Genomic DNA, 23,674 nt, shown 5'->3' with positions numbered 1-23,674 from the left:
ATTATTCCATACTAAATTTGGCTTCTTTATTCTTAGGCCGACAGTCCGCTTTGTAATGCTGTCTTCCAAACTGGATTACTAGGTGTATACAGCCTGATTGGTAATTTCCACTAGACGCCTTCACGGGGGTATGGGGCGCACTGGGGTGTGGTGCAACAACTAATATCAAAAAAAAATGAGAACAGAATACACCAAATAAAGCATGTATGTAGATATATTTCTCTGTATCAAATAAGGAATCTGCTGTCTTGACTTTCTTGATTCCGTCGATTGCCTCTCGCAACTCAGGAAAGCGCCATACCTCAGTGCGCCCCATGGCCCATACCCCCGTGAAGGCGTCTAGATTTGAACTCTTTATTGACATATAGATAATCAGAGGGGGGAACGGGCCTGGTGGGCGTATACACTTGATCCTGTTAGAAGGACAGCATTTCAAACAGGCCTGGACTGCCACCCTATATACATGTAGTTATACATACTTTATTTGTTAAACATCACCATATCATGCATGGCCAGAAAATCGGGGTATTATCTAGCGCTAACTATAGGTCAGCTATCCTATCCTGGCTGTGTCGCTTTCTAGTCTTTCCTAGGCGAGGGTATAATATGTAATCACCACCACACATTGCGCGCCCTATAGCTAATTATATATAACCCTCGCCCTCAACTACTGCATCGCCATATTGTCATGCGTTACTTACCTCTTTGTTTATAGTTCCCTGCGTAAACAAACCACAGCCCCAACCACAATCACAACACTTTACACAATCTCGACTCTCGAGTTTTCAGCCCGTTTAGAGTATGCCTTACCATACTCTACAGCGAGCCCTAGCTGCCGGCTCTGGCTGAGAGGTTCCTACTTTTGACTGGACCCATATGCATGGAATAGCGATATATGATATAATCATATTAAAGACTGTGGTGGAGCGAGGAGATCTGGACCATTGATCTAATTTAATTTTTAAGCCTGGAAGTACTTTTAGGTGATATGGCACTTCCGTTGCATTTGGCAGAATAATATCCTGCAATATCGATCATTGACATCCGGTTCGAGCCCATTCTGCGAGCTTGCTCCGAAGTTTTGTGCTCGGGCTCTTTGAACCTCAGTTTTCAAAGGGTCAGATCGTTTGATTGACCACACCATATCCCCACGATGATGCGCGTAACTGCATAGTCAGTATTTCGGATTGAATCACGAATATGTTTGAAGAGTTATCATATACATTCAGAGCAGACAAAACTGTGGGGGCTATGTGACTTATACGGCTATCAATAAAACACTCTAGACATGAGACTATTTGGTGCTACAGCGAAAGTTTGCTGTAACGGTTGCTATAACTATAGGGCAATCTCTCTATAAGGGTACTATAGCTCTATATACCTTTCAGTCATTTTTCTTTGGCCTTCAGTAGAAGTACTTTCTCTACAAGGGTAACCTCCATATACCTATATCGATTTAATTTAATTTCTGGTCCCTAGAGTAGCCTTGTAGCAAGCTTGTTCTGTACTCAGAATTTCTGCGGTAGATATGTCATCATCCCGACGACGTACCCCACCGAGATCATGCCATTAACCCCTCAAGAGATAATCACTACTTATGTACATATAGTACTTTATTCACTAGCCAAAGTTACAACAGAAGTAGTAACAATAAAATCTCAGCGCTCTAAAAAGTAGCCAAATCGTCAGTGCTTACTTACTGAAGTGGTGGATTTGGTTTGATACCCAGTGGAACGCAAAAAGTTATTTCCATAAACCAGATCCTCATGTCCATAAGTCCATCTCATCACAAGATGGCAAGGTTCCGTATATTAATGAAATATTTCCTAGGGTTAGTTATGAAATGCTTTAAGCACAATTAAGGGACAATATCGGTATCGGTAGCGCGAGCTACAATTGCAAGTCTTGATTCTGCAGCGATATAGTAGTAGATCTAGAGCACTGCCACAGCGCGCGCACGTGCTGTACAGCGAAAGGTAATAAGTGATGGAACGCCCTGAGATATAGTTATCCCTTAAGCTGTCGATGCTGACCCCCCTATAGCAGAAGAATTAGATTTGTATGAGAGATCTATTATTTGATAAGAGAGATAACGGGATCTTTTAGTAAAGCCACACCGAATTTGCTTTTTTGGGGGATCAGCATTTTCGCGACAGCTTAAGGGATACTAGTACTGTGTTCACTGGCTCCACACCATCGTTCTTATCTGAAGGGGCGTTTGTCCTCTTTTGATACTCTAGTAATCGAAAGTGAAATCGGATGTTATTAGATAAATGCCAGTCGAATTGTATCTGAGCTCTGTCATCACTCCAAATAAGTAATCACTACAGTGGAAGTTAACTTGTTTATATAAGACATGCCTTGCCCGACTATACGACATTATGTAGAAATTGTTGGAAGAAGACACTCCTATATTAGGTATTAGGGCCGGGATTTAGTCCGTTTCATTATCGTATGCATAAATAATGCCGTTATGGAGATGTACTCGGCACCTTCCCAAGCTACATATACTGTTATGCTGTGATAGCTATATAGGGTATCTGAGATGATCTTCGGAATTGAACAAGAGCATCTAAACACAACTGCATAAAGGGTTTGATCCAAACTAAATACGAGCCTAGTATCAATTAGTCCCAGGATACCTTAGTCATATTCGCCGTTTATAGCGATATAGCCATAGCCAATAACTTCATAAGTGTTGATCCGCTTCTCCCGAGCTCGAGTTTATAGAACTTGATAAAGTTGACGCGTAATCAATGGGGAGACCAGCGGACTAGTATTCCGCAAACTAAAATCATCAATTCGGCCGTACTGAGCCCAGGAGGATTATATGGAGGGCAATTAACTGAACTGAGATAATACCATCGTGCGTATACTAGAGTATGTTGTATCTGTCAGTAATGATTTTCATAGTTGAATGTACAAGTGGCTAACTGACCTTTATCAAGTAATGCTGTATCCACATAAATCTCGTGTACGTCTAGGTTGTTCTTATATTGAACTCTAAAATCCGTACCTAAATCCTGGAATATAATCAGACTTGAACCCCTAGGCTGTATTTCATTTCCATGGTGGATTTCATATCCTGATTTTCAGGCGGTTCTCAAGCTTGGTGTAACCCATGATTGCAATCGAGCCCAGTCTGTCTATATTCAATGCAAACAATCGGTCACAATCGCAGGGATTTCAATCACATCGCCGCAGCCACACGTCTGTATATTCATGAGGAAAGAGCCTATTGTGCTAGATGGTTTAAGTATTCGATATTGTAATCGTATTATTTCTATGGTCATATCATGCATGTTAAGGGTAAAATGAATATATCAGAAACACTATGACTATATGACGCCGTTATACCTTGACAATAGATCTTTGTATAGGGAAAATGCAGGTACAACCCCAGGACCCTCATGTAATCGCTCGGTTCATTATCCGGAGATTAAAACAAAGATCACCGACAAATCAAGAGGGAAACCTTGAGATGTCGATAGTACACCTAGCTTTCTGTTGGTTCTAGAATGCTTCCTGTTAGATGACGCAGAGTGCATCCTAGCCTGGACCATGCCATCCATTTGAAAGTTGGGATCCTATCAGCATATTGTATCATTTAGAATGCACGTGTGGTCTTATGGGTGTACAAGAGCCAGTCGACGGTGGTCAGCACAGACTTCTTGGAGTACAACGAGACGTAAGGAACTACATGTAGGATCGCATGTGTAGTACTCCATATACATGTAGTACATGTAGGCAGTACTATTGGGTTCATATTTTCCTCTATTCACTAACATACGTATAGAAAAGTACACTAAAGCTTCATCTAAGATACGGAGTAGATATTCATCTAGATATCAAAATTTCTCATATTTCCTAACCTACCAGCCCAATATACAAATAGTATCATAAGGTATCACTCGTATTAACATCCGTTCTAAGTTTCAAACATGCATTTGCCGGAACCGGAATAATCATGCATAGAAAACATACATGCATATACGCTTTAGAGCCACTTTACTACAGCTGTAATTAAACGTATATTTGGAGGATTTATAATTTATCTTTGGTCATGATGGATCTACAAGTGCCTCTCTTTCAAAACAAATGAGAGAGCCCTGACCCTTAAAAAGAAAGCCTCATCTAGATCTTGATGATAGGAGTGGGCAGTAGCTGATGTCAAGTTTATAGAATTCCGAGAAGTACACCAAATCTACTATCCGTTGGACGCTTGGTTTAGAAGGAATAAGGTTTTGGCCATCCTAAAGCGGAAATCTTAGTCATCCAATAGCTCGAGGTCCGAGCGCCAAAGGTACAACACCTTGGACCCTTTCAACCCTTTCGAGGCTTCTTCATCAACCACTTTGAACAGGAACAATGCCTCCTTCTAACTTCGTCACCACAGGCCAATACCGTAATTTAAGAGCCTGTATGGTTTGTTCGATTGTTCAAACTCAGCAGGTACGCCACGCTACTTCCCATAATCAGGCCACGTTTTCCTACCGAGGTGCTGACAGCAGCTGCGCTTGTCCAGAGATTTGTCAAAGAAGGATGTCCAAACTGCGAAGACATGCTCCATTATCGTGGGCAGGCTGATCTGATTGAGGACTGCACCTCCCCTGTGTTCGAAGGACTGATCTCTATGCGAGAGCCGACAAAGTCATGGGTAGCAAAGTGGCAGAGAGTCGACACGTTTGTCAAGGGCATGTACGCGGTGAAAGTCAGCGGAAATGTGAGTGGGAAAATAGGATTTTCGTTAATCATGGTGACTTTGGGGGCTTGTTGGTAGACTCAGGACTAAAGTACAGATTTGGCTAACGGCGATACCGAATACAGCTCCCAGAAGAAGTCATCCAAATGCTCGCCGATAATGACATCGAGTACCGACCGCGTGACGGCAGTGACAGTGCCAGGGAATAATTTTCACTTTTCACTTTCTCCCTTATTATGTAGTTATGCCTAATTCACCCTTTTTTTTAAAAAAAAGAATCTTTTGAGTGTGCCATACACCAATAAAAATTATCCTGAGATTGCTTGAGAGCTAAGCTTCAATAACACTTGTCCTATTGCATTTTACCCGCAATCCCCGGGTTAAAAATGGCGAATTCGATGTGATCTCACTAGTTTAGTTCTCGGTTATGTGCAACGTTCTAGAGGCAGAATTTTAGCAACTCGGATCATTGCCGCTAACGACCCGGGAGTGATTGTTTTGTACCGGCATCGTATGTATGTGGGGTCAGCTTGTTGGAGTGCAGGCACAGATACCCTCTACTCTAGGCACATGCATCGTAATTCCAAAACCTGGTAAAAAAAAAAAAAAAGGAATCTGTAGGAAAAAAAACAAATTTCATCAGTGATTGTAACGCCACAATAAAACCTCCAAAGTTTTGGCATACATCGTCAAACTTGTGCCTGATTATATCAACTAGCTAAGAAGCTAATTACATATAAACATATACTCTAACCCCAATATACGCGATTTCAGCCTGTAGCACTCGGTTTAAGGCCACCTCCTGAGTGATACGCGAATGCTGTGTACCTACAGTTACAAGTGGATCGGTCATCGAGGCCCAACCAAAAAGAATTCTGGACTGTGATGCATGGAAGATCACGTCTTGTGTTCCCTTATGCCTGACATGATACTTCCTATCTTGTATTGGGAAAGCCAAGCTTTCAGTCATATGTGCGAATGTATTTCTCCGATCAATGGTGTTCAATTAGAGCTCGAGCTCCAGCCACGACTGCGGCCTGGAATCAAAATATTGCCACTTCTTGAGTCCCCTGCAGCTGGTACCTTTATTTTACCCCTTATGCCATGCGGAGGTTCTTCCGTACCACGAATCAAGATACGTACCACAATAAAGTACAGTACCTACAGCACCAATATGCTCTTGAGAATGGGAAACGTAATTCTTTCTTTTTTTGATCATTGATCACCTACACAGTGCTATTGCACTTTAAACGCAAAGATTGAATTGATATTGCAGCTCTATACTCTATACAATAATTAGAATAACTCTTGACAGAGATCCGATCTTAAAAGACCGAAATGTCTATAATGTGAGGGAAATGATGGGCACAAGATTTTCCAGCATAGTCCATACTGTCCCATGTGATTTCTCAAGCCTGGTGCGGAATCTTACATCAATTATATATACTGCTGTCAAACTTGCTTAGAACGGCTGTTGGTATTTCCGAAGCTAGGCAATCAACTTTCGCAGGAAGCCGAAATAATCTAAAGAAGTTATGGCCATTATTTCAGGTTGGCCGTGGCTTGATCATGAAGGACGCAAAGTAATTGACCGACAAGAAAAACCTTTTATGTACTCGAGCTCGTGATCGAGACATTATGAAACCTGAATGATGAGTCTATGAAGTAGATGGCCCACATAGTACCTTGCACAATATACAGGCATCTTAGTTTCCGTTGGGGAGTTTACAAGCTCTCGCCAACTAACTAGTATACATGAGAAACAATACTCTCAGCCTTGCACTTTCCATTTAAGGGAAAATTTGGGTTCGTATCTTTAAAAAATTCTAGTAGTCTCTATCGTATCTACCAAATCAAGATCATCACGAGGACCTTGGGGGACTCGAGGCCCGCGCCACTCTCACCCAATAAAATACAAGCTGCAGTTAATATAAATTTTTTTATCCAGTCTCTCTTACTATCCACCCTTGCAGAAAGCTCCACTTTGAATCATGTAGGCTTCTGTCCCCTTCAAGCTTCTCCTCCTCCTGTCGCAGTTCTTCTCCCGGACTGGAATGGCTGAGGATTTTATGCATACCTCAACGTGAACATCCTTAATCCAATCTGTCATACTTCCCCGCTTTTCGGTTCGGAGTGTGAGGAATAAGATAGAAATTTGTTTTACGTGAACTAGTGGAAAAGAGTTTTTTTCCTCACCGTGAAACTCCTCTTTTATCATGATCTCGGCGGCACGGCCAATGATACTTTAGTGTATCCAGCAGAGCCAAAATGCATCTCACCCACACGCACCACACACAGGGGAAGGACCATTCAGGCATCTTTGGCCGCAGATACCTGCATCAGGCGTTATTCCGGACATAGCTGTTGATGTTCTTCGTCCACTAAGTTTCTTATGCACCTTAGCAGCTAGCAGTCGACTGTCCTTGTTTTCCTTTTTTCGGTTACCGACATGCACTCCAGATTCTCGGAGATGTGTTTTTGGGCGTATGAAGCAGGGCAATTCTGTGGGAGGGGGGTGCCAGGGGGACTCTTTCCCACTTCCCCCCATACCCTGTCTTTCCCTGCGGTCCCCTCGGATCTTCTGCCCATCAAATCGACTCTCTATTGGTGCGACGACGTTGCTTGCCAAGAAGCGCGGGGCCCCACTTTTTGACATTCCCGACAGCAGCAGCCACAGTGGGCTATCGTGTCTGTGAGCAGCGCTGACGGTGGTGACGCTTGGGAAAATTGCTAGAGACAAGGGTGCCCCTCGAGTAGAGAGAAGCGAGCACAACGCACAACCCGTATCGTTATCACGGACGTTCACCTCACCGCTCCCTTTTTCTGCTCCTAGTGGTGCTTTCTACTCCCTGATATTGCTCCTTCTGTAGAGACATATAACAGCGTTGAGCATAGCTGCGATCGCCGGCCCTCATTGAGCAACGTTCCCAATTACCGCATTACCCTCCGTACCACGTTGACTGCGCCCATCACAGCTTTAGTTGATATCCTCATCAGACTGGGTTGCTGAAAAGAGCCCACAAGTGTTCTGTATCTGTCCGAAATAACTCTTTACACTCTCACACCTTGCTACTCCCACCCCCTTATAATTTTTTCAAATTGTCACCATCTTCTTTGCCCTATTAAAACTACCCTCTCTCCGTCCAGCGGCTCTCAAAACTACTTTCCCCGTCCCTTTCTTTCCGGTCCCCGACATCCATATCCTCAGCCTCGTCACTTCTTCTCCGTTCATATCAAATTACATCCCCACACCCCTCCGAGCACCATCAGCACCAGGCCCTTCTCCGAATCTTTGAACATCCTCTCCACATCACGCTCTCATAGCATCTGGAGGTCAGCAGTCATGAAGATCGCGTGCCTACAGGTAAGCAAATACAAGATGGACTCCCGTTCATCCCTATCGTCATGCTATCCGCATAGCCGTTGTGATTGTTGTTTTACCATGGCAGAAACGCTTACATTGTAATTGCCCGCAGTTCAACCCCCAGTTGGGCAATATAGCTCACAACCTCAAAAGAGCGGAAACAATAATCTCTCGAGCTGACCCGGTCGACATTGATCTACTTATTCTTCCTGAAATGGCATTCTCAGGTGCGTTTTTTTGCCCATTACCGCAATGATCACATATTCCACCTCCCGATTTTGCCTGCATTTCACATACCTCATCTCATTTTTACCTCGATTTAAACTGGATATAATATGGTTTCACTACCATGTCCCGTCCCTTTTGTGTCGTATGATATCATTTCCCTTATCGCTGGCCCAAAACGCAATAATTCTTGTTGGCCAAGAATCTGTCCAGCTGACAACCATGTTTTCTTGAAAAACATCAGGCTACAATTTTAAATCCGCCGAAGAAATTGAGTTCCATCTGGAACCTACAGCTGCAGGTCCATCTACAGTATGGGCACGATCGATCGCCAGACGTCTTGGGTGTTACGTGGCACTGGGATATCCCGAATACTGCGCACATTCTCCATCGTCCCCTCAAGGTTCCATGTCTCGTTATAATTCAGCCGTCCTGGTATCACCACAAGGAAACGTGCTCGTAAATTACAGAAAACACTTTCTGTACACCACGGATGAAACCTGGGCAGAAGAAGGGAAGGAAGGCTTTTTTTCTGGGGAGATGCCCGATGGATTGGGGAAGCTTGCGATGGGAATATGTATGCTCCCTCAGCTATTCATACTTCTCGGGATATATAATTTCGTGGAGACGAGTAGGAAAAGAACATTATGCTGATATGCAATTTCTCGCAGGCATGGACCTCAACCCCCGGCGATTTGAAACGCCATTCGAGAATTACGAATTCGCGCACCATGTACTTGATAGTAAAGCAGATTTGGTACTTATGCCTATGGCTTGGCTCACCTCGCAACCGCAATCATCTTTAGTAGATCAAGCCCAGGTTCCTGATGCCGACACCCTTGCATATTGGATTCAGCGCTTGCAACCGGTCCTCGACAAAGGCCCTCAGGGACGATCGGAGGAAACTATATTTGTTACCTGTAACCGGATAGGGGTTGAGCGCGGGGCATCATTCGCTGGGACTTCCGTAGTGGTGGGAGTCAGCAAGGGAAACATCAAGGTCTATGGTTGTCTGGGTCGAGGAACGGAAGACCTGCTTGTCTGCGAGGTTCCGGGGCCCGGAAAGAACTCACGGCGAAGATAGACAGGATATTGAGTACGGATGTCGGCAGCACGCCGTTAGATTTGTGGTACGAAGGAGACATGCCGCATGCATTCGGACAAATGGGAGAGGGGAGAGAGGGATGAATCATGAACTGATGCAAGAACCCGCTATTCAAAAATTGGAAATGGCGTGCGGCGGCATGGCAATGCATAAATTTGGGCATTTACGGGTAGCTGGCGGGTGGCTTGACGGCAAGCCAGCCGGGTTCAATATGGAGTACTTGGGGGTGTCATTTGTTTCCTACGGCGGCTCTTCATTTCTTTTCTTTCGGCGGCAGCCTCCAGCATAGTTTTGTTCGGTTTCAGTCATTTGTTACAGGCATCGGAATCTTCATCTTGTTCACCTATTTTTATTCTGTATTCATCATTGTCTTCTTGTAAGATATAGCATCTGTTAGGGGACACGCGCGCGGGAGGTCTGGTCTTATTAGGAAAACGGAGAATAACTAAAGGATCTTCCCTGGTGGAAGTAATCTAATTAAATACTCAATTCTTACTTATACCTACACATAACTACATGCACACATGTACTCATGCGTTAATTAAGTTCTGAGAATTCTTGGTAGCAACGACCTCTCAAAATTTCTCACGACTTAATTAACGCGCGAGTATTATTGCCATAACTGTAAGGTTGCATGCAATTAATGAATTAAACAAAAAAAAAAAAAAAAAAAACGCGCGAGTATTCACAGTACGAAAAAAGAAAAAGGGAAAAGAAAATAGAAAATAGTGAAGAAAAAAAATGAGAAAAAAAATAAGAAAAGATCAATGTATGTACATTTTTTTGTTTGTTTAATTCATACTCGCATGCAACCTTTCAGTTATGGCGGAGCACTCAATCTACAGTACAAGTACAGGGCTTCACCCTTTATGCCTACTAGTCGCTCAATGTATGTACATTAATATATGGCATGTACATGTATGTACCTCCTTAATTTTCAGGGCTTTGTATCTTGATGTATATCTATCTCCCTTTGGCTTTATATCTTGCGTCCTTCTCTTTTCGGCCCGTCTTTGTTCCACTTGTTCCCCGCACTGTCCCCCACTCACACATTCCCACGATTCCACCCGTTTAAGTGCACTGCACGCACAAGCACGTCATACACTAGAGTATGTACTCTAGTCAGGTCTGACGGAGGTGGCTTTTCGGAATTTAACATCAGCAATTGAGATCGCGATCAAGTGGCTGATGCTTGGACATAGAGCTCAGGGGGGAAGTACTGCCACTTCCCGCCCCGTCTCGTCTTGGTGTACGTATATACTGTTGTATGATATGTACAGATCCAAAAGACCATATCAGGTAATAGCTTAAGATATGGTATTTGCAGAAAAACGGGCCTGAGAGAAGAACGGAAAGGGAAAAGCGGAAGCACGAACACATAAACTAAGAACATAAAAAGAAAACAAGACAAATCAGGAGAGAAAATGAGATACCCACATAAGTACGTACAGTTACAGGTTGCCAACATCCGGGAAGTGAGAAGGGGTGTGTGCAAAGAACAAACATAAAAAAGCGGACCATGTAGAGATAAACGATAGGATAGGCGTAGCTCGTTTGGCGAGGAAATCCGAGAGTAAGTAAATACCTTTATGTACCACGAATTGGGATCTGTAATACAGATCCGGTGAAATAAAGCAGCCAAAGAAAGAGGGTTTGTGCGAACCCAAGCAAGATAAACCTAAAGGCAAACGGAACCCATCCCGGTGAGAGAAATACGTACTTCGGTATGGGTGAATAAGAAAATAAACTCGAATCCACGAGAAATACCACCCCAGAGGGAATGCCAAACTCCCATAAGAAAGAAAAGAAAAAGTACCCAGAACCTCTGGCATGTATCAACAAAATGACTGGCTCATTAATCGTCCCAGCGGACGCGCAGATACCTGATGTTGTGTAATCGTGATCAAGAAAACACCCACCTGTCCTTCATCCCTACCCCATATAAAGGAAACGAACATGAGATGACTGAGAAAGCTTCCATGACCCAAAAAACAAAAGTAGAAAGACGGAGGGAAATCATGACGTGAACTCTTGACATAAAAAGAATAATCCGGCCCGGTATTATCAATTCCAACCACGGTGGTCTCTCCTAACTACCCTTACCGGAAATAAATGCTCCGATAGAATAAAGCAAAAATGAAAAATGAAAATGAAAAACAATAACAGTAAAGAAAATAACCCCACAATTTGACTCCATAAGAAATGACGTGGGGAGTGGAAAGAACAGGATAGTGGCACCAATCGTTTGTGCGGTCGTGAGTTCATGTCTTTTCGTCGCTCAGAGTTTCATGGGTATCATGCATCTGGTCATCCCTGAACCATCACAGTTCACGTCCAACGATATGATTTTCCGAGATCCTTGCTCTCTAGACAACCCAGCGAGTCTAAATAACCGGATGTCATGACGAACCACCGGCCTGAGCACTGCCATCCCTTGTTACTCCAGCCTGTAAACAACTCTTTTTCCATGTCTCCGCTTCTCGCCATGCCCGCTCACATTCCTTCTGTAACTTCTCGTTGTTTGCACTGAGCTCCGAAATGGCCTGTTCAGTAAGGATCTTTTCTAGTGTCCATTTCTCAATGTTGGCAGCCTCGTTTTCTTTCAGCTGTTGAATGTATTGAACAGCGCGTTGTAAGATCGAGCCTTTGTTCTTTTCACAGCCTGGCACAATCTTGGCAAGCTCGTTGATGCCCTCGTTGATAGTCTCTCGACGACGGCGCTCGACTGCGATGTCAAAGAGGACTTATTAGCAACTTACTTATCAACCTAAATGAAGTTTTCGTAGACATACCCTCTTTGTGGTTATCCCGTCGAACCCTATGCCATTCTTCTGTCCCAACCTGGGGTTTTGGGTTTGGATTACCCGAGGACCCAACTGGAGGTGATCCATGATGACTGTGGTTTCCTGGAGCGTTATGGTTCCCGCCTACACCCTCGGTGTGCCCCTCCACAGGCGGCGGAGATAAGGCACCGAAACTGTTTTCTATCTGGTTGTGTTCTCCAGTCTTCCCACTTCCATCCACTGGAGCAAATCCCATGGATGTTGGCTGCGGGACAGTCATCTGAGGCAGCATCCCGCTCATCGCACCAGCAGCAACCAATGCAGCATTCGCTGCATCCGCGCCGGTTGAACCATTCATTGTTGTGATGGGAGCTTGAGAATTACTTAGTGCTTGGAAACCGTAGGGACTTCCGGCGGGGCTTGCTTTCGAGTTTGTGTTTACTGGCATAAAAGAGCCTGTGTTGGTGAGGTTGGGGGAAGATTGTTTGAAGGATGCTCTGCGACCACTGCTCCCTTCACGCAACGACCTCCCATCGTCTCGCCCCTCCGAATCGTCGATCGAGTCCCGTTTCCTTTTGTGCGATGCGGACGCGTTGGAGTGTTGAGGCGAAGTAGAAGTTGACACACCGGTGGCTGGATCCTGGAGATGAGACACCGGGGGGGACTGCTGTGGTTGCCGGGCGTCGGCCTGGTCTTCGTGGTAGAGATCGTGTTGCTGGTCGCCCATCGACATTCGTTACGTTTCGTTGTTGGCGCGCTTTTTTTTTCCCTCTTGGTGACAGACACGAAAACAAAACTCAAAACGGCTGCAAATTCTTAATGTATTGACTTCAAATATATGTGGCTATTTTTGATTTTAAATTTGTAGAAATTCGATATTTAGGGGAGCAAGCCCTTTTTAACGATGTTGGTGATTGATTGATTTCCGGGGGTGGGGGGGAGTGGCTGCTAAAAAAACCGAAGGAGGAATGGGCGCAGCGGTTTTATTCAGAAAGGCAAGAAGAGAGAGCTTTAGACGAGATAAATGTCAACACGTGATAGGGCTAGATGTGGTATGTAGTAAGAGAGGGCGAAAGAGTGAGAGGTGAGAGTGAGAGAGAGTCACGGGAACGTCTGGGCAGAAGAGTGTCTGCCCCGCGACCTTGCAGTGGGGTTATGGGTGTAATGAATGGTTTATGGTTTGTCCGAGACGGAGGGGGTGAAATGGGAAGGGTGGAAGATTGTGGATGGCTGGTGGAGGTGTGGGGGAATAAAAGGAAAAGAAAAAAAAAGACGAACCGGGGGGGGGGGGGGGGGGGGTTTGTTGTCTGACGGGAACAAACGTTGCTCCTTTGGGGGCGGGTGAATGTATGGAAATGGGCGCGCGGGAAGGAGGCAGGGGAGGATATGAATGATGCTGGCGGCGGCGACGGTCGAGTGCGAAAGTGGGAATATGGAAATTTATGAGAACGACGACCAAGCTTGAGAGGGCAGATACATGAAAGGTCCTTGTCTGGACAAGGCCCACAAGAGACAGAACTGATACAACTGACAGACAGTGAAATTGAATATGGAAGGAGATATCATTAACGTATTTGGAGCACTTTATCTACTAACCTTTTCAATCGGTCAATTGCTCCAGCTTCTCCAGCCCTGGTCCACAGTGACGGTCAGAGTCTATCACTCTCTTCCTCCTCTCACGCTCACTCGCGTTTCCTTGTTCAGATCACGAACTCTCTCCCCTCTCCCTGTCGCCCACTCAACTCACCTCCTCGTGCAATTAATTAACGACAATCAACCACACTTCCTTATTTCGACTTCTCCAGTTCTTTTTGTGATTCACCCCCGTGTGCTGACTCTCCCTCTCTGTTCACGATATCCCACAGACTCTCTCACTCACTGTCTGACTTCCTCACGCTCAACCTCTCACTCGCTCGCGTTCGGGCAATATCTCTGGTAACCGAAGTATGTCAAAATGACAAAACGTGATGGTGGTGGGCCGTGCGATTAACGAATGATTTAAAGATCTAAAAAATAAAAAATAAAAAATAAAAATAAAAATAAAAATAAAATAAAAAAGAAATGATAGAGGCAGGGCTAGGTAAAGCAAGGTGGGATGACGACCTTTCGGAGTTTCCTTCCTTTGTCTCGATCGGGGTCGAGTCGGGTTACGTCCGGACTCCGGTGTGTGGTCCAGCCTGGCTCAGAGTACCCTACGATCTATCTATTCAGAAAGCGAGCGAGTCGATAGCAATGTCGATAAAATAAGCTGAGGGCAAAAAAAAATGAAGATCGACCGGGGATGCTGGGTGGGTAGGGCGGAGGTTAAATTTCCAACGACTGGGGGGAAACAATGGTGGTCTATCAACTCCATGTATAGGCGGCCATACCATATAACAACACAACAATAAACTCTTTGAGGTTAATTCTTTCTAGTCTCTCTCATAACTCCTAACCTCTCCCTCTCCCTCCCTCCCTCTCCCTCTCCCTCTCCCTCTCCCTCTCCCTCACTCTCTCTCTCCATTATTTCCATTCTCACTCATGTCCTACTCTCTGCCTTTTCTTGTGTAGTCTACTAGATCAACGTGGTTGGTGGGTGGCTAGACCTGTTCAGCTATGTAACCCTCTCAGGGGGTAGGGTCAGGTGAGCACTTGTCGCCGGTCACCAGTCTCAGTATGTACTCAGAAGTACCCAGCGTTTGCATTCCCGCAGCACAACGCCATCGCGATCCCCCAGATAGATCTTCCAGATTCAGACAATTCCAAAAAAAGAACCTAGAAAAAGATTCAAAAAAAGCAAAAAAGCCTTGTTTCTGGCAACGAACAAATACCGCTGATTCAACTCAAGTACCTAGTGTGGATGTATTTACAGCAATTAGAGTACACATTTTTCATGTACCGGGTGTACATCTTCTCGTTGCCATAAGCGCCTGCAAGAAGTTGCCAAACTTGCCGAAAGTCTGTCCACCCGCTCTCCTTCCCATGCCCCGATCATCCATGTACGTTATTCTTGATCTTCGCCATTTCTCGGATCATCCTCCGCCAGGGTTAGCTGCCAAAACGTGCATATTCAAAAGTACTCAAAAGTGCTTATCCTAAGCCCGCACGCCTTCAAACTCTCCCTTTAGCTTTCACTTTTTTGAGTCAATAGCTAATCAATATGAGCCCTGGTAACACTTGAGGCGGACTAAAGCACTAGGCGAATTATTCTCGGGGTTTTCTTTTTTATAGGTACGGGTTGTGTGTCAAATAAATGGTTCAGAAGCATGTGTACGTACGTACGTGCATCCAATGTAGGATGTAGCTAGCTGTAGAGAAGAAACACTACATGTAGTGGAAGGGGTGCTATGTACCGCTATTGAGAGCTGATATATCAGTTTTAAATCACTTTCTTGTTTATTTTACATTTATTTATTTTATTTTTTATTTTTTATTTTTTATTTCTTATTTTATTTTTTTCCCTTTCACACCCCTCCCATCTGCCGTCGACTCAATGCAGCCCATGTGCCCCTCGCATCTGGTTAGCCTAATGGCCTAGACCGAGACAAAACTATTTTCGATGGCGCCTGTATCTTGAGAGCGGGGGGGGCAAGTCATTTTGACAATAAGACCAGCAGGATAAGCAAAGAAGCCGAGTCTGATCGTGCAGAATAGTCAGATAAGTGAGGTATCGTGAGAGATATTTCATATTCTCTTCCAGCCTCTCATCAGGGCTTTTTTCCCGATGGAGGGATGGTCGATCTACACGGAAATCGGGTTTCTACAGGTGTCATCTTCGAGTTACCCACCAATCATGAGCTATCACTCGCAATAATACCTTCGTCGAGTAACCGAGTAGCCAGGGTCAGAAAATGCAGTAAAAAGCCTTCTATCGGTATTAATGTATGAGCATAGACCTATAGATTCTAGATTCATGTGAGGACTGGACGTAAAGACCTATGTTGCCTAGTCTATCATGGAATCTCCTGGATGAAACCTTACTTCTTGGCCACGTGCGACAGAACAAACCTGTCGAATCGACCAAGTTACGGTTAGACCTCCTAGACACTGAATCACTGAAGTTCAAGCGAGCTCGAGCCATCAACAACCTAGCTCTACTCTAGACACGGACGTCAGGCGATCTCGGGGAAAGAGCGCTTCCCCGCACCTTCCAGCGTCTCACTCCCGCGGCGGCTGAGATACATGATCGACCGACCCTTCCTGAAGATCAATCAAGCGCGAACTGATGGCAAAGAGGATAAATCAAACTTCATCAAGTTAGCTGAGAGAAGTCGCCACATTACCTGTTCTAATCCTCACGATGTCAAGCTAGATAAGAACAACGGCCCCCGCGTGACTAGTTCCTAGCTAGCTGGAAGGCTGAGCACTCAAATACTTATCGTCACGGCGTTTACATTTGACTTCGCTATCTAGCCAGCTATCTTGCGGAATCAGCTCCGGAACTTTCCACATCTTGGAGCTGCATTTCCTGAGTTTTGATAGTTGAGACACACACCATCACCACCACCACCACCACCACCACCATCACCATCACCACCTTCTCTTCCTCCTCCTCCTCCTCCTTTGGGTTTAAGTTGTTTTATTTCCAAACTCATAATATCTTGTTTCATCCCTTGGCTGACGAGAGGAAAGGCAAACACCCTAGGGCGTTACTTCGCCATTGTTCAATCGAGGTCTAGCTTCCATTAGCTCGGAGGTCAATATTCACATATCTGTTTCGATAGATGGATATTGAATCTCGAGCCCGATATCCGGTTGTCGATCAGGGTGCCTCCATGCCTCAGATATATTTATGACCCCACACCATGCATAAAGGAATGAGCACAAAAAGCCTATGGATCCGTTATATTTCCTGCGCAACAGGCAACGCTTCAACGGTTACTATTCCGCTACTTGAGGGCGAGATATTAGTGCTCAACGTCTGCAAGGATCATCGACGTCTACATCTTTCAAAACGTAACTCGATCTCGTGTGCTCACCGATACGGCTTGGTCCGATCACTGACCCTGTTTGAGCGATATCTACCATTTTTATGGCTCTTCGACCTCGCCAATAAGGCCGCAACTTCTTTTGACCGAAGATCATATCCGAGGGTAATGATCAAAAGCAAGAAATACATTTCTGCTAGTTAATGGAGCTTGACCCTGAAAACGACGGCAAAAGGCGGCCCGCAATACTTACCCCTAGAAGTGCATATTGCTCCCAGATATGCAGCTTTTCGTTGAGGATAATGTGTAATTCACCCCACCTTTAGCGGTTACTGCTGAATCACCTATTGTTGTACAGTATTGGAAGCTAATTATATGGTAGTTTAGCAACAGTTATTATTCGTTCAGCGCTTAAAACGCCCTCTCTAGGCAGTTATCGCGGATCGATGATCCAGATACAGGTCTAGAGGCCGGGGGTCGGTCTAGAGCCAATAGACGAGCACGTGCATCGGAATCACGAAACAAAATTGCAGACATCTATTAATTCACAACTATCGACAGGCATAGAGGATGCGGTCAAGAACATGGTGCGCACTGTTGATTTCAGATGCTGCACGTGGATTTATACCCCTTAGATGCCCAATTATAGGCAGGGTTACTATCGACTGGGCGGGAAACCTCTCGATGAGAGCACGCGCAGGGCCTAAGGGATACTGACGAATAGTTGTCTGGACTGGATGTCTCCTAACTGTACAATGTTGAGTGCGTTGTGAATGCTAAAAACGCCTTCCCTCCTGCAGAATCTAAAAGTAACACCCCCTTCCACATTTTCATTTCCCCCCACGGATCCAAGACAAGGCCCACGGGAAAGCACCCACGCTTTAAAGTTAGGCGAGATCGGTACCACAACAGCCGTTGAATGTTTCATCTTCCTCACTAGAGTTAACGCACTCAGGAACCTCGGTACGGCGGCACTGATCACCGTGTGACGAATCGCATCAGTGCGAGCGCCGAGCTAAACAGGTAGATGTCGCGAAGTTGCATAAGAGTGTTTACTTTACGAGTCCTGAGCGCGCGCGAACCTGGGTTACGGGCGGCCTTTTCAACTCATCTATCCTAGCTTTGGGGAGCTTGGGGTCAAAAGAACCGGGAAAGATACTTAAAAATATGTAGTAGTACCATGAGTTCGTGGGCCTGGAATGATTGGTGTTACCGATAGCCTCACTACACACCGTACGGCGTAGTCGAGACTGGCCGGGATAAACAAGCCACACAAACAATTGTTTGTTGTATTAATACACTACAAGATAATTGTAATTGAAGTAGAAAATTCCTCAGACTTTACCGGATTCCTGTACAATATATATGAATAATTAGAAGCCAGAATATCCAGTTTTATCCTGTTAGTTTTGACCATTCATTCGCGCTCTAACAATTTCTCTGCTGGTCGGATCTTTCCTTTCTTTTTGTACCTTGACGGTTACTTTCCATTCTTTTATATTACTTTTTACGTTCAAGAGGCGGTCTAGACGACTATAATCTCACCTGATATAATCAATATCATTTTGTAGGCCTATCATCTTGTTTTCTTGGACAGATGCGAGGACAAGCGATTCTTACGGCGGCATTATCCGGACTTTTCTTTTCCCGGTCTGTGCTGGCTACTAATTTCATCCAAGGAGGTAAGAACACCTAGATTCTGACGTATGTATCTATCAATCTGGACTGATATATCACAGTCAATATTGGGGCCTGGCTTGTGTTGGAAAAGTGGATGAATTCTGAACCTTTTACGAATACCAACGCTGAGGACGAATACTCATTATGCAAAACATTGGGGCCTGATAAGTGTAAAACGGTACTAGAAGCCCATTGGGGGGGGATCCTGGTTCAACCAAGCCACTGTCACAGAACTGGCCAACTCTGGCGTCAATGCGTAAGTGCTTCTGAACTCTAAAAAAATGTTTCATATATCAACGCTGATTCTAGCCGTCTTGACGCAGGCTTCGTATTCCAATTGGATACTGGGCTTTTGACAATAAAGATACACCATATGTCCAAGGTTCAGCTGCATGGATGGATAAAGCCATAGAATGGGCACGTACTGCCAAGATGAAGGTCTGGGTTGATCTTCACGGTGCTCCAGGTAGCCAGAATGGATTTGATAACTCCGGGCAATCGGGAGAGGTCTCATGGCAAAAAGGGGATAACATCGAGCGTACAAAAGAAGTCCTAAAAATAATGGGGAAGAAATACGGAAGCAAGAAATATGTGGACGTTGTTGTTGGAATCCAACTCATCAACGAACCAATATCATGGGGAAATAACAATTTTGATACAACTTATCAATTCGCAGTCGACGCCTACTGGGCTGTAAGACAAGCGGCCGAAAACAAGAAGTTGATGGTCATCATGCATGATGCATTCAAAGGGGTATCCAGTTGGGAAGGCCTTCCTGAAAGAACTTCTGCTGGTGGTCCTGAAAGTGGTCTCCTGGGTATCGATACCCATATGTATCAGGTTAGTGATTTTTCCTAGATTCCCCCATAAGTGTTGGATTGTTCCTCATCACATCTCGTTAATACGATACTAGTGTTTTGTTAAAGAAGACAAGTCTCTTACCCAGGAAAAACACGTAGAAAAAGCTTGTGGCTGGGCCACTGAACTTAAGAAATCCAAAGGGTTCCTGTCTACATACGTCGGCGAATGGTCTGCTGCCACAGACATCTGCACGTATCCTGACGGTACTAACACAGCTGGGGCCACATGTAACGTTGACGGCTGTCAATGCCAAAGTAACGTAGATAGCAAACAGTGGAAACAACCCATGAAGGATGCCGTTAGACGTTATATGGAAGCCCAGCTGGATGCGTTCGAGCACGGTGCCAACGGATACTTCTTCTGGGCATTCAAAGGGCCGGGGGCGTGGAGCTGGCTGAATGGTGTCCAGCAAGGATGGATTCCTCAGCCTTTGGATGATAGAAAATTCCCTAACCAATGTAAATTTTAGCCATGTATTTAGATATCAACATATAAAATAGATAGACCAACAAGAGATAATTCCTGTTAAAGTTTTTGAGGAAGTATCGTGATATAGTTTCACCAAGATTGTCGACAGGTAAGGTGTCTTCAAACTACTATAGATGATTTGGATATTTGGTAAAGAGCAGCCCTATGACACTGTCAACTGGGCGCTTAAGCAAGTTTAGCTTGTATTAAATGGAATCACTGTTGTCACAAAAGTGTTGTAGTTTTCAGGGTTGGGGGTCTGGATATCATTGTCAGGTTACATCATGGTAACACCTGTTGTGTGACAGCCATGCGGGGATCGGTAAGCCAAAGCGCATACATCCCCCGTCTCTTGGCATTCAGGCATCGCGAGCGTTGCGGACGAACACCACTGCTAAACAACCTCGACAGAATTCCGTCATATCCAAACATAACAGTCGTTCTCTACTGTCAATGAAGATGAATGAAATTGGTGTTGACGAGAATAAGATCGAAGCATTAGTCCAGTTGGGCCTCCCACGAGATGCCGCCGTACAAAGTTTGAAGGTTCCGGCCCCGCAGCTATTGTCGATTTACATAGACCTCCCCTCAATCTGGCTTCTCTAATCCTCATAATATCATTTTCTAGTCTTGCAACGGCCAACTTGAGAGGGCAGCAGAGTATTATTATGGCGGAGACTACCAGAAGGTGAGCTATATCTGGATAGGTTTCTGTGGAGGAGCATAAAAAACTTATGATGTCACTTTAGGCCCAGGATAGTGTAAAATGGAGCGAAGAGGTTTGGGCCGCACCTAGGGAGGGCCCGACTGGTCCAGCCCTACCACCAGGTATTGACATAACTCACCTCGTATGCTTCATCAGCGGATGGAGCTTTTTTTTTAAGCAATGGAAACGACAGTTTTAACGGATTCATGCCTGTTTAGAGTTTCGCATACAATCATTGGATGTGCTACCCCCCAGTGTCTTTGAACCCGACTCTCGGCCGCCTTCTAGAATCTCAAACCGGAAACCAATCGATTTAACGGACGGAGACGAAAACGGTAGATTTTCATGCTTTAGGTTGGACGGACCGGTTACTGATATCTATGAAACGCCAGATCCCGAACTTGCTCGAGCTCTGGCAGCTTCATTACAAGAATCTTCTGGAGACCACTCTGGTGGCTACTTCAGTCAACAGGAAAGCGGAATTACGCATACTTCACCAACGAACCCCAATTTTGGGCGAGCACCGCCAGAACGAGAGTATGAACCCAATCAGTGGGCTTTGACCACAACACAGACCCATGAGATATTTCTTGACCCTTTCCCTGCAGATAGGAAGCGTATACAAGGAGATCCATCGTTTCTCAGACCTGATAAGTCAGGGGGCAATCTTGCTGCTCTCATCACAATACTTCACGCTATTCCAGGTGCCAGAGAGGCCCTCTTGTTCAGAACACTTGTTAGTCCGGATTACGGTCATGATGACCAATGGTGGAACGGGCAGACGATCAGAAAATTGAGGATTGTTAATGTCGATGAACATCTAGAGGCATTCGCACCCGAGGAGATAGTAGAGGCCCAGCGTCTGATGGCCTTCTTAGACCAAACAACAAGAGCTTATGGAAGTGTTGAAGGGCTATCTTCTTTACAATCCATACAGAATGATCCGCATAGTGGTAATTCTCTTCAGTCTAGCACTATCACCGAGAAAATCTCGGTCTACTCATCGTCTGACAGATTACTTGTAGCAGGGATCATAGCGGCTTTCTTTGACGCCTGGAGAATTGCCACTGATAAGGTTGTTTATGATCTGGGCGAGAATGTACATTTTGTAAACCCGTTTGTATCAACGGCTACCCAGCGCCCTCGAGAGGCCTCGATTTCCGAAGTTGAACCCCAAATTAGTCATCAGAAATTCGGAGATCTTACCCTCATATCGTATGCAGAAGATGCCACACTTTACGATGCGATTGACAGAGTGGTTTGGATACTGGATGATAATGATGTTTTCGTGGAATTTTCGGATGTTCTCTGCATATCAATTAAACCTGATATCAACGATATTCCGCGTATAGGTTGCAGGCTGGATATCCCGATGACTTTCTATCCAGACCGATATACTGAAGATTGGATTGAGCCTGTCCGAGAAATCAGAAAGCAAATAGAGGAAAAACGGGCTTTGATTGTCGATATTGAAATAAAAGAGGAGAAATTGAGGAATTTCAGGTCTAAGAAGATCGGCGGACGAAATCCTACATACGATCCGAAAATACTTTTAGAATCTGTGATTGAGCACCTATCGACTCCACAACCACCAACACCCTCTCCCGCTGATGATGGGCACGAGGATGTGCCCACCGAGAGCCAGAAGGATAAGCCAGAGTTGCAACAAGACGCTGATATACAGTCCCAAATGGGTGACAGTCTGTATTCCCAGGATCGAGATCAAGACACGGTTCATATGTTGAAAAGCATTCTTTCACAGCTAGAAAAGAAATTGGACGGTATGATATAACCCTTAAACGAATTAGCGATCGGCGGTCTGATCTTTAAATAGACCTCTCAGTGAAAAAGGAAGAGGCCCATAAAGAATTTAAGAAGCTCAAGGATTTATTAACATCACCCGAAACTTCCGATCCGAACTTACCTGCTCTAACAAAATATTCACTGCGTGGCTTCTCTACTGAACCAACTGTAGTTTACGTGCTTATTCCGGATGACACTATCGGGGTCTCTATCGATGGCGCTTCTTCAAGTTCCGCCAATACATCCGGAGAGCAATGGTGGTGTATTCACTGGGGAACAACCTCTAACTCAGGATGGGATGATACCCCTACAGCGAGTTATGAGGTCAAGAAGGTGGCCCTAGAAGAAGTTCAATCGACGATGAAAAACACAGGCGACGGTTCATTATTACTAGTTTACGCCAATGACAATGCCCTCATACCTCCAGATGGTGTACACATGTTTTTACCAACAGCCCTCCAAGTATGTGTTCTGGGTGGAATCAAGCTCCGGGAATTAACATGACTAATTTGATACTTTTAGACATTTGTCGAGAGGGATAACGCCGCGTTTAAGGCAGAGCTACAGCCTACTTCTCCAGGGAAAAAGCGACACAGCGACTGGCTAGAAGACGAAGATGAAGCGGTGGATATGAACAGTTTCTTGTCCAAAAAGGCATCTTCCTCGAGAAGCAGTGTGACGCTTGAGAACGAAGCCCCAGCCACGCGTCGAAACAGCTTGGAAGGCGCCGAAATGGAGATGACAGAAGGAGTAGATCCGACAGCAACATTAGGGGAGACAATGATAACCCATCTTCCAGATGGTAATTTTATAAACACTTCAGAACTGGCACCTCCTCCTCGTCAAGAGGAGATGACGGAGAGGGGGCATATCTCACCTGTTGCAAAAGCTTTCCATTTGGACAAGAATAGGGAAAGGGATATTGAAATGATGGATGTGGAACATGTGGAAAATGCAGGCACCGAATTAGAGGATTTGGCAAAGACCTGAATTAAAAGTAATTGGGACGGGGGGGGGGGGGAGATGGAATAGTAGTACTTTACTCTGTACGATTTTTAGGGGTTTGCATT

At 45.0% G+C, this 23,674-nt stretch overlaps 5 protein-coding genes across 5 annotated transcripts; 4 read left to right on the top strand and 1 right to left on the bottom strand.

Moving 5' to 3' along the window:
• Positions 1–4,368: 4,368 nt before the first annotated feature.
• On the top strand, positions 4,369–4,911 carry LAJ45_07923 (uncharacterized protein; the record flags this gene model as incomplete). Its single annotated transcript, XM_046117478.1, has 3 exons — positions 4,369–4,452; positions 4,526–4,723; positions 4,828–4,911. The coding sequence occupies 3 exons, from the start codon at positions 4,369–4,371 to the stop codon at positions 4,909–4,911; spliced, it is 366 nt and encodes a 121-aa protein (XP_045969463.1).
• Positions 4,912–8,280: 3,369 nt separating this feature from the next.
• On the top strand, positions 8,281–9,375 carry LAJ45_07922 (uncharacterized protein; the record flags this gene model as incomplete). The annotated part of the gene is made up of 4 exons (XM_046117477.1): positions 8,281–8,293; positions 8,536–8,868; positions 8,963–9,048; positions 9,148–9,375. The coding sequence occupies 4 exons, from the start codon at positions 8,281–8,283 to the stop codon at positions 9,373–9,375; spliced, it is 660 nt and encodes a 219-aa protein (XP_045969462.1).
• A 2,420-nt stretch (positions 9,376–11,795) lies between these two features.
• Positions 11,796–12,906, bottom strand: LAJ45_07921 (uncharacterized protein; the record flags this gene model as incomplete). The annotated part of the gene is made up of 2 exons (XM_046117476.1): positions 11,796–12,121; positions 12,189–12,906. The coding sequence occupies 2 exons, from the start codon at positions 12,904–12,906 to the stop codon at positions 11,796–11,798; spliced, it is 1,044 nt and encodes a 347-aa protein (XP_045969461.1).
• A 3,477-nt stretch (positions 12,907–16,383) lies between these two features.
• Positions 16,384–19,624, top strand: LAJ45_07920 (uncharacterized protein; the record flags this gene model as incomplete). The annotated part of the gene is made up of 11 exons (XM_046117475.1): positions 16,993–17,035; positions 17,087–17,114; positions 17,174–17,251; positions 17,373–17,392; positions 17,474–17,547; positions 17,620–17,673; positions 17,887–17,895; positions 18,042–18,109; positions 18,658–18,736; positions 18,952–19,022; positions 19,090–19,624. 11 exons carry the CDS (start codon positions 16,993–16,995, stop codon positions 19,622–19,624), a joined length of 1,059 nt encoding a protein of 352 aa, XP_045969460.1.
• A 924-nt stretch (positions 19,625–20,548) lies between these two features.
• On the top strand, positions 20,549–23,594 carry LAJ45_07919 (uncharacterized protein; the record flags this gene model as incomplete). The annotated part of the gene is made up of 8 exons (XM_046117474.1): positions 20,549–20,641; positions 20,724–20,783; positions 20,845–20,923; positions 21,020–21,136; positions 21,194–21,754; positions 21,827–22,582; positions 22,636–23,066; positions 23,127–23,594. The coding sequence occupies 8 exons, from the start codon at positions 20,549–20,551 to the stop codon at positions 23,592–23,594; spliced, it is 2,565 nt and encodes an 854-aa protein (XP_045969459.1).
• Between the last annotated feature and the right edge of the window lie 80 nt (positions 23,595–23,674).

This window comes from Morchella importuna, assembly GCF_003444635.1.
Source record: "Morchella importuna strain M04M26 chromosome Unknown Morimp01GS026, whole genome shotgun sequence".
Taxonomy (NCBI): domain Eukaryota; kingdom Fungi; phylum Ascomycota; class Pezizomycetes; order Pezizales; family Morchellaceae; genus Morchella; species Morchella importuna.
The sequence above is the reverse complement of the archived record's forward strand: the minus strand, read 5'-3'. Positions and strand labels throughout refer to the sequence as shown.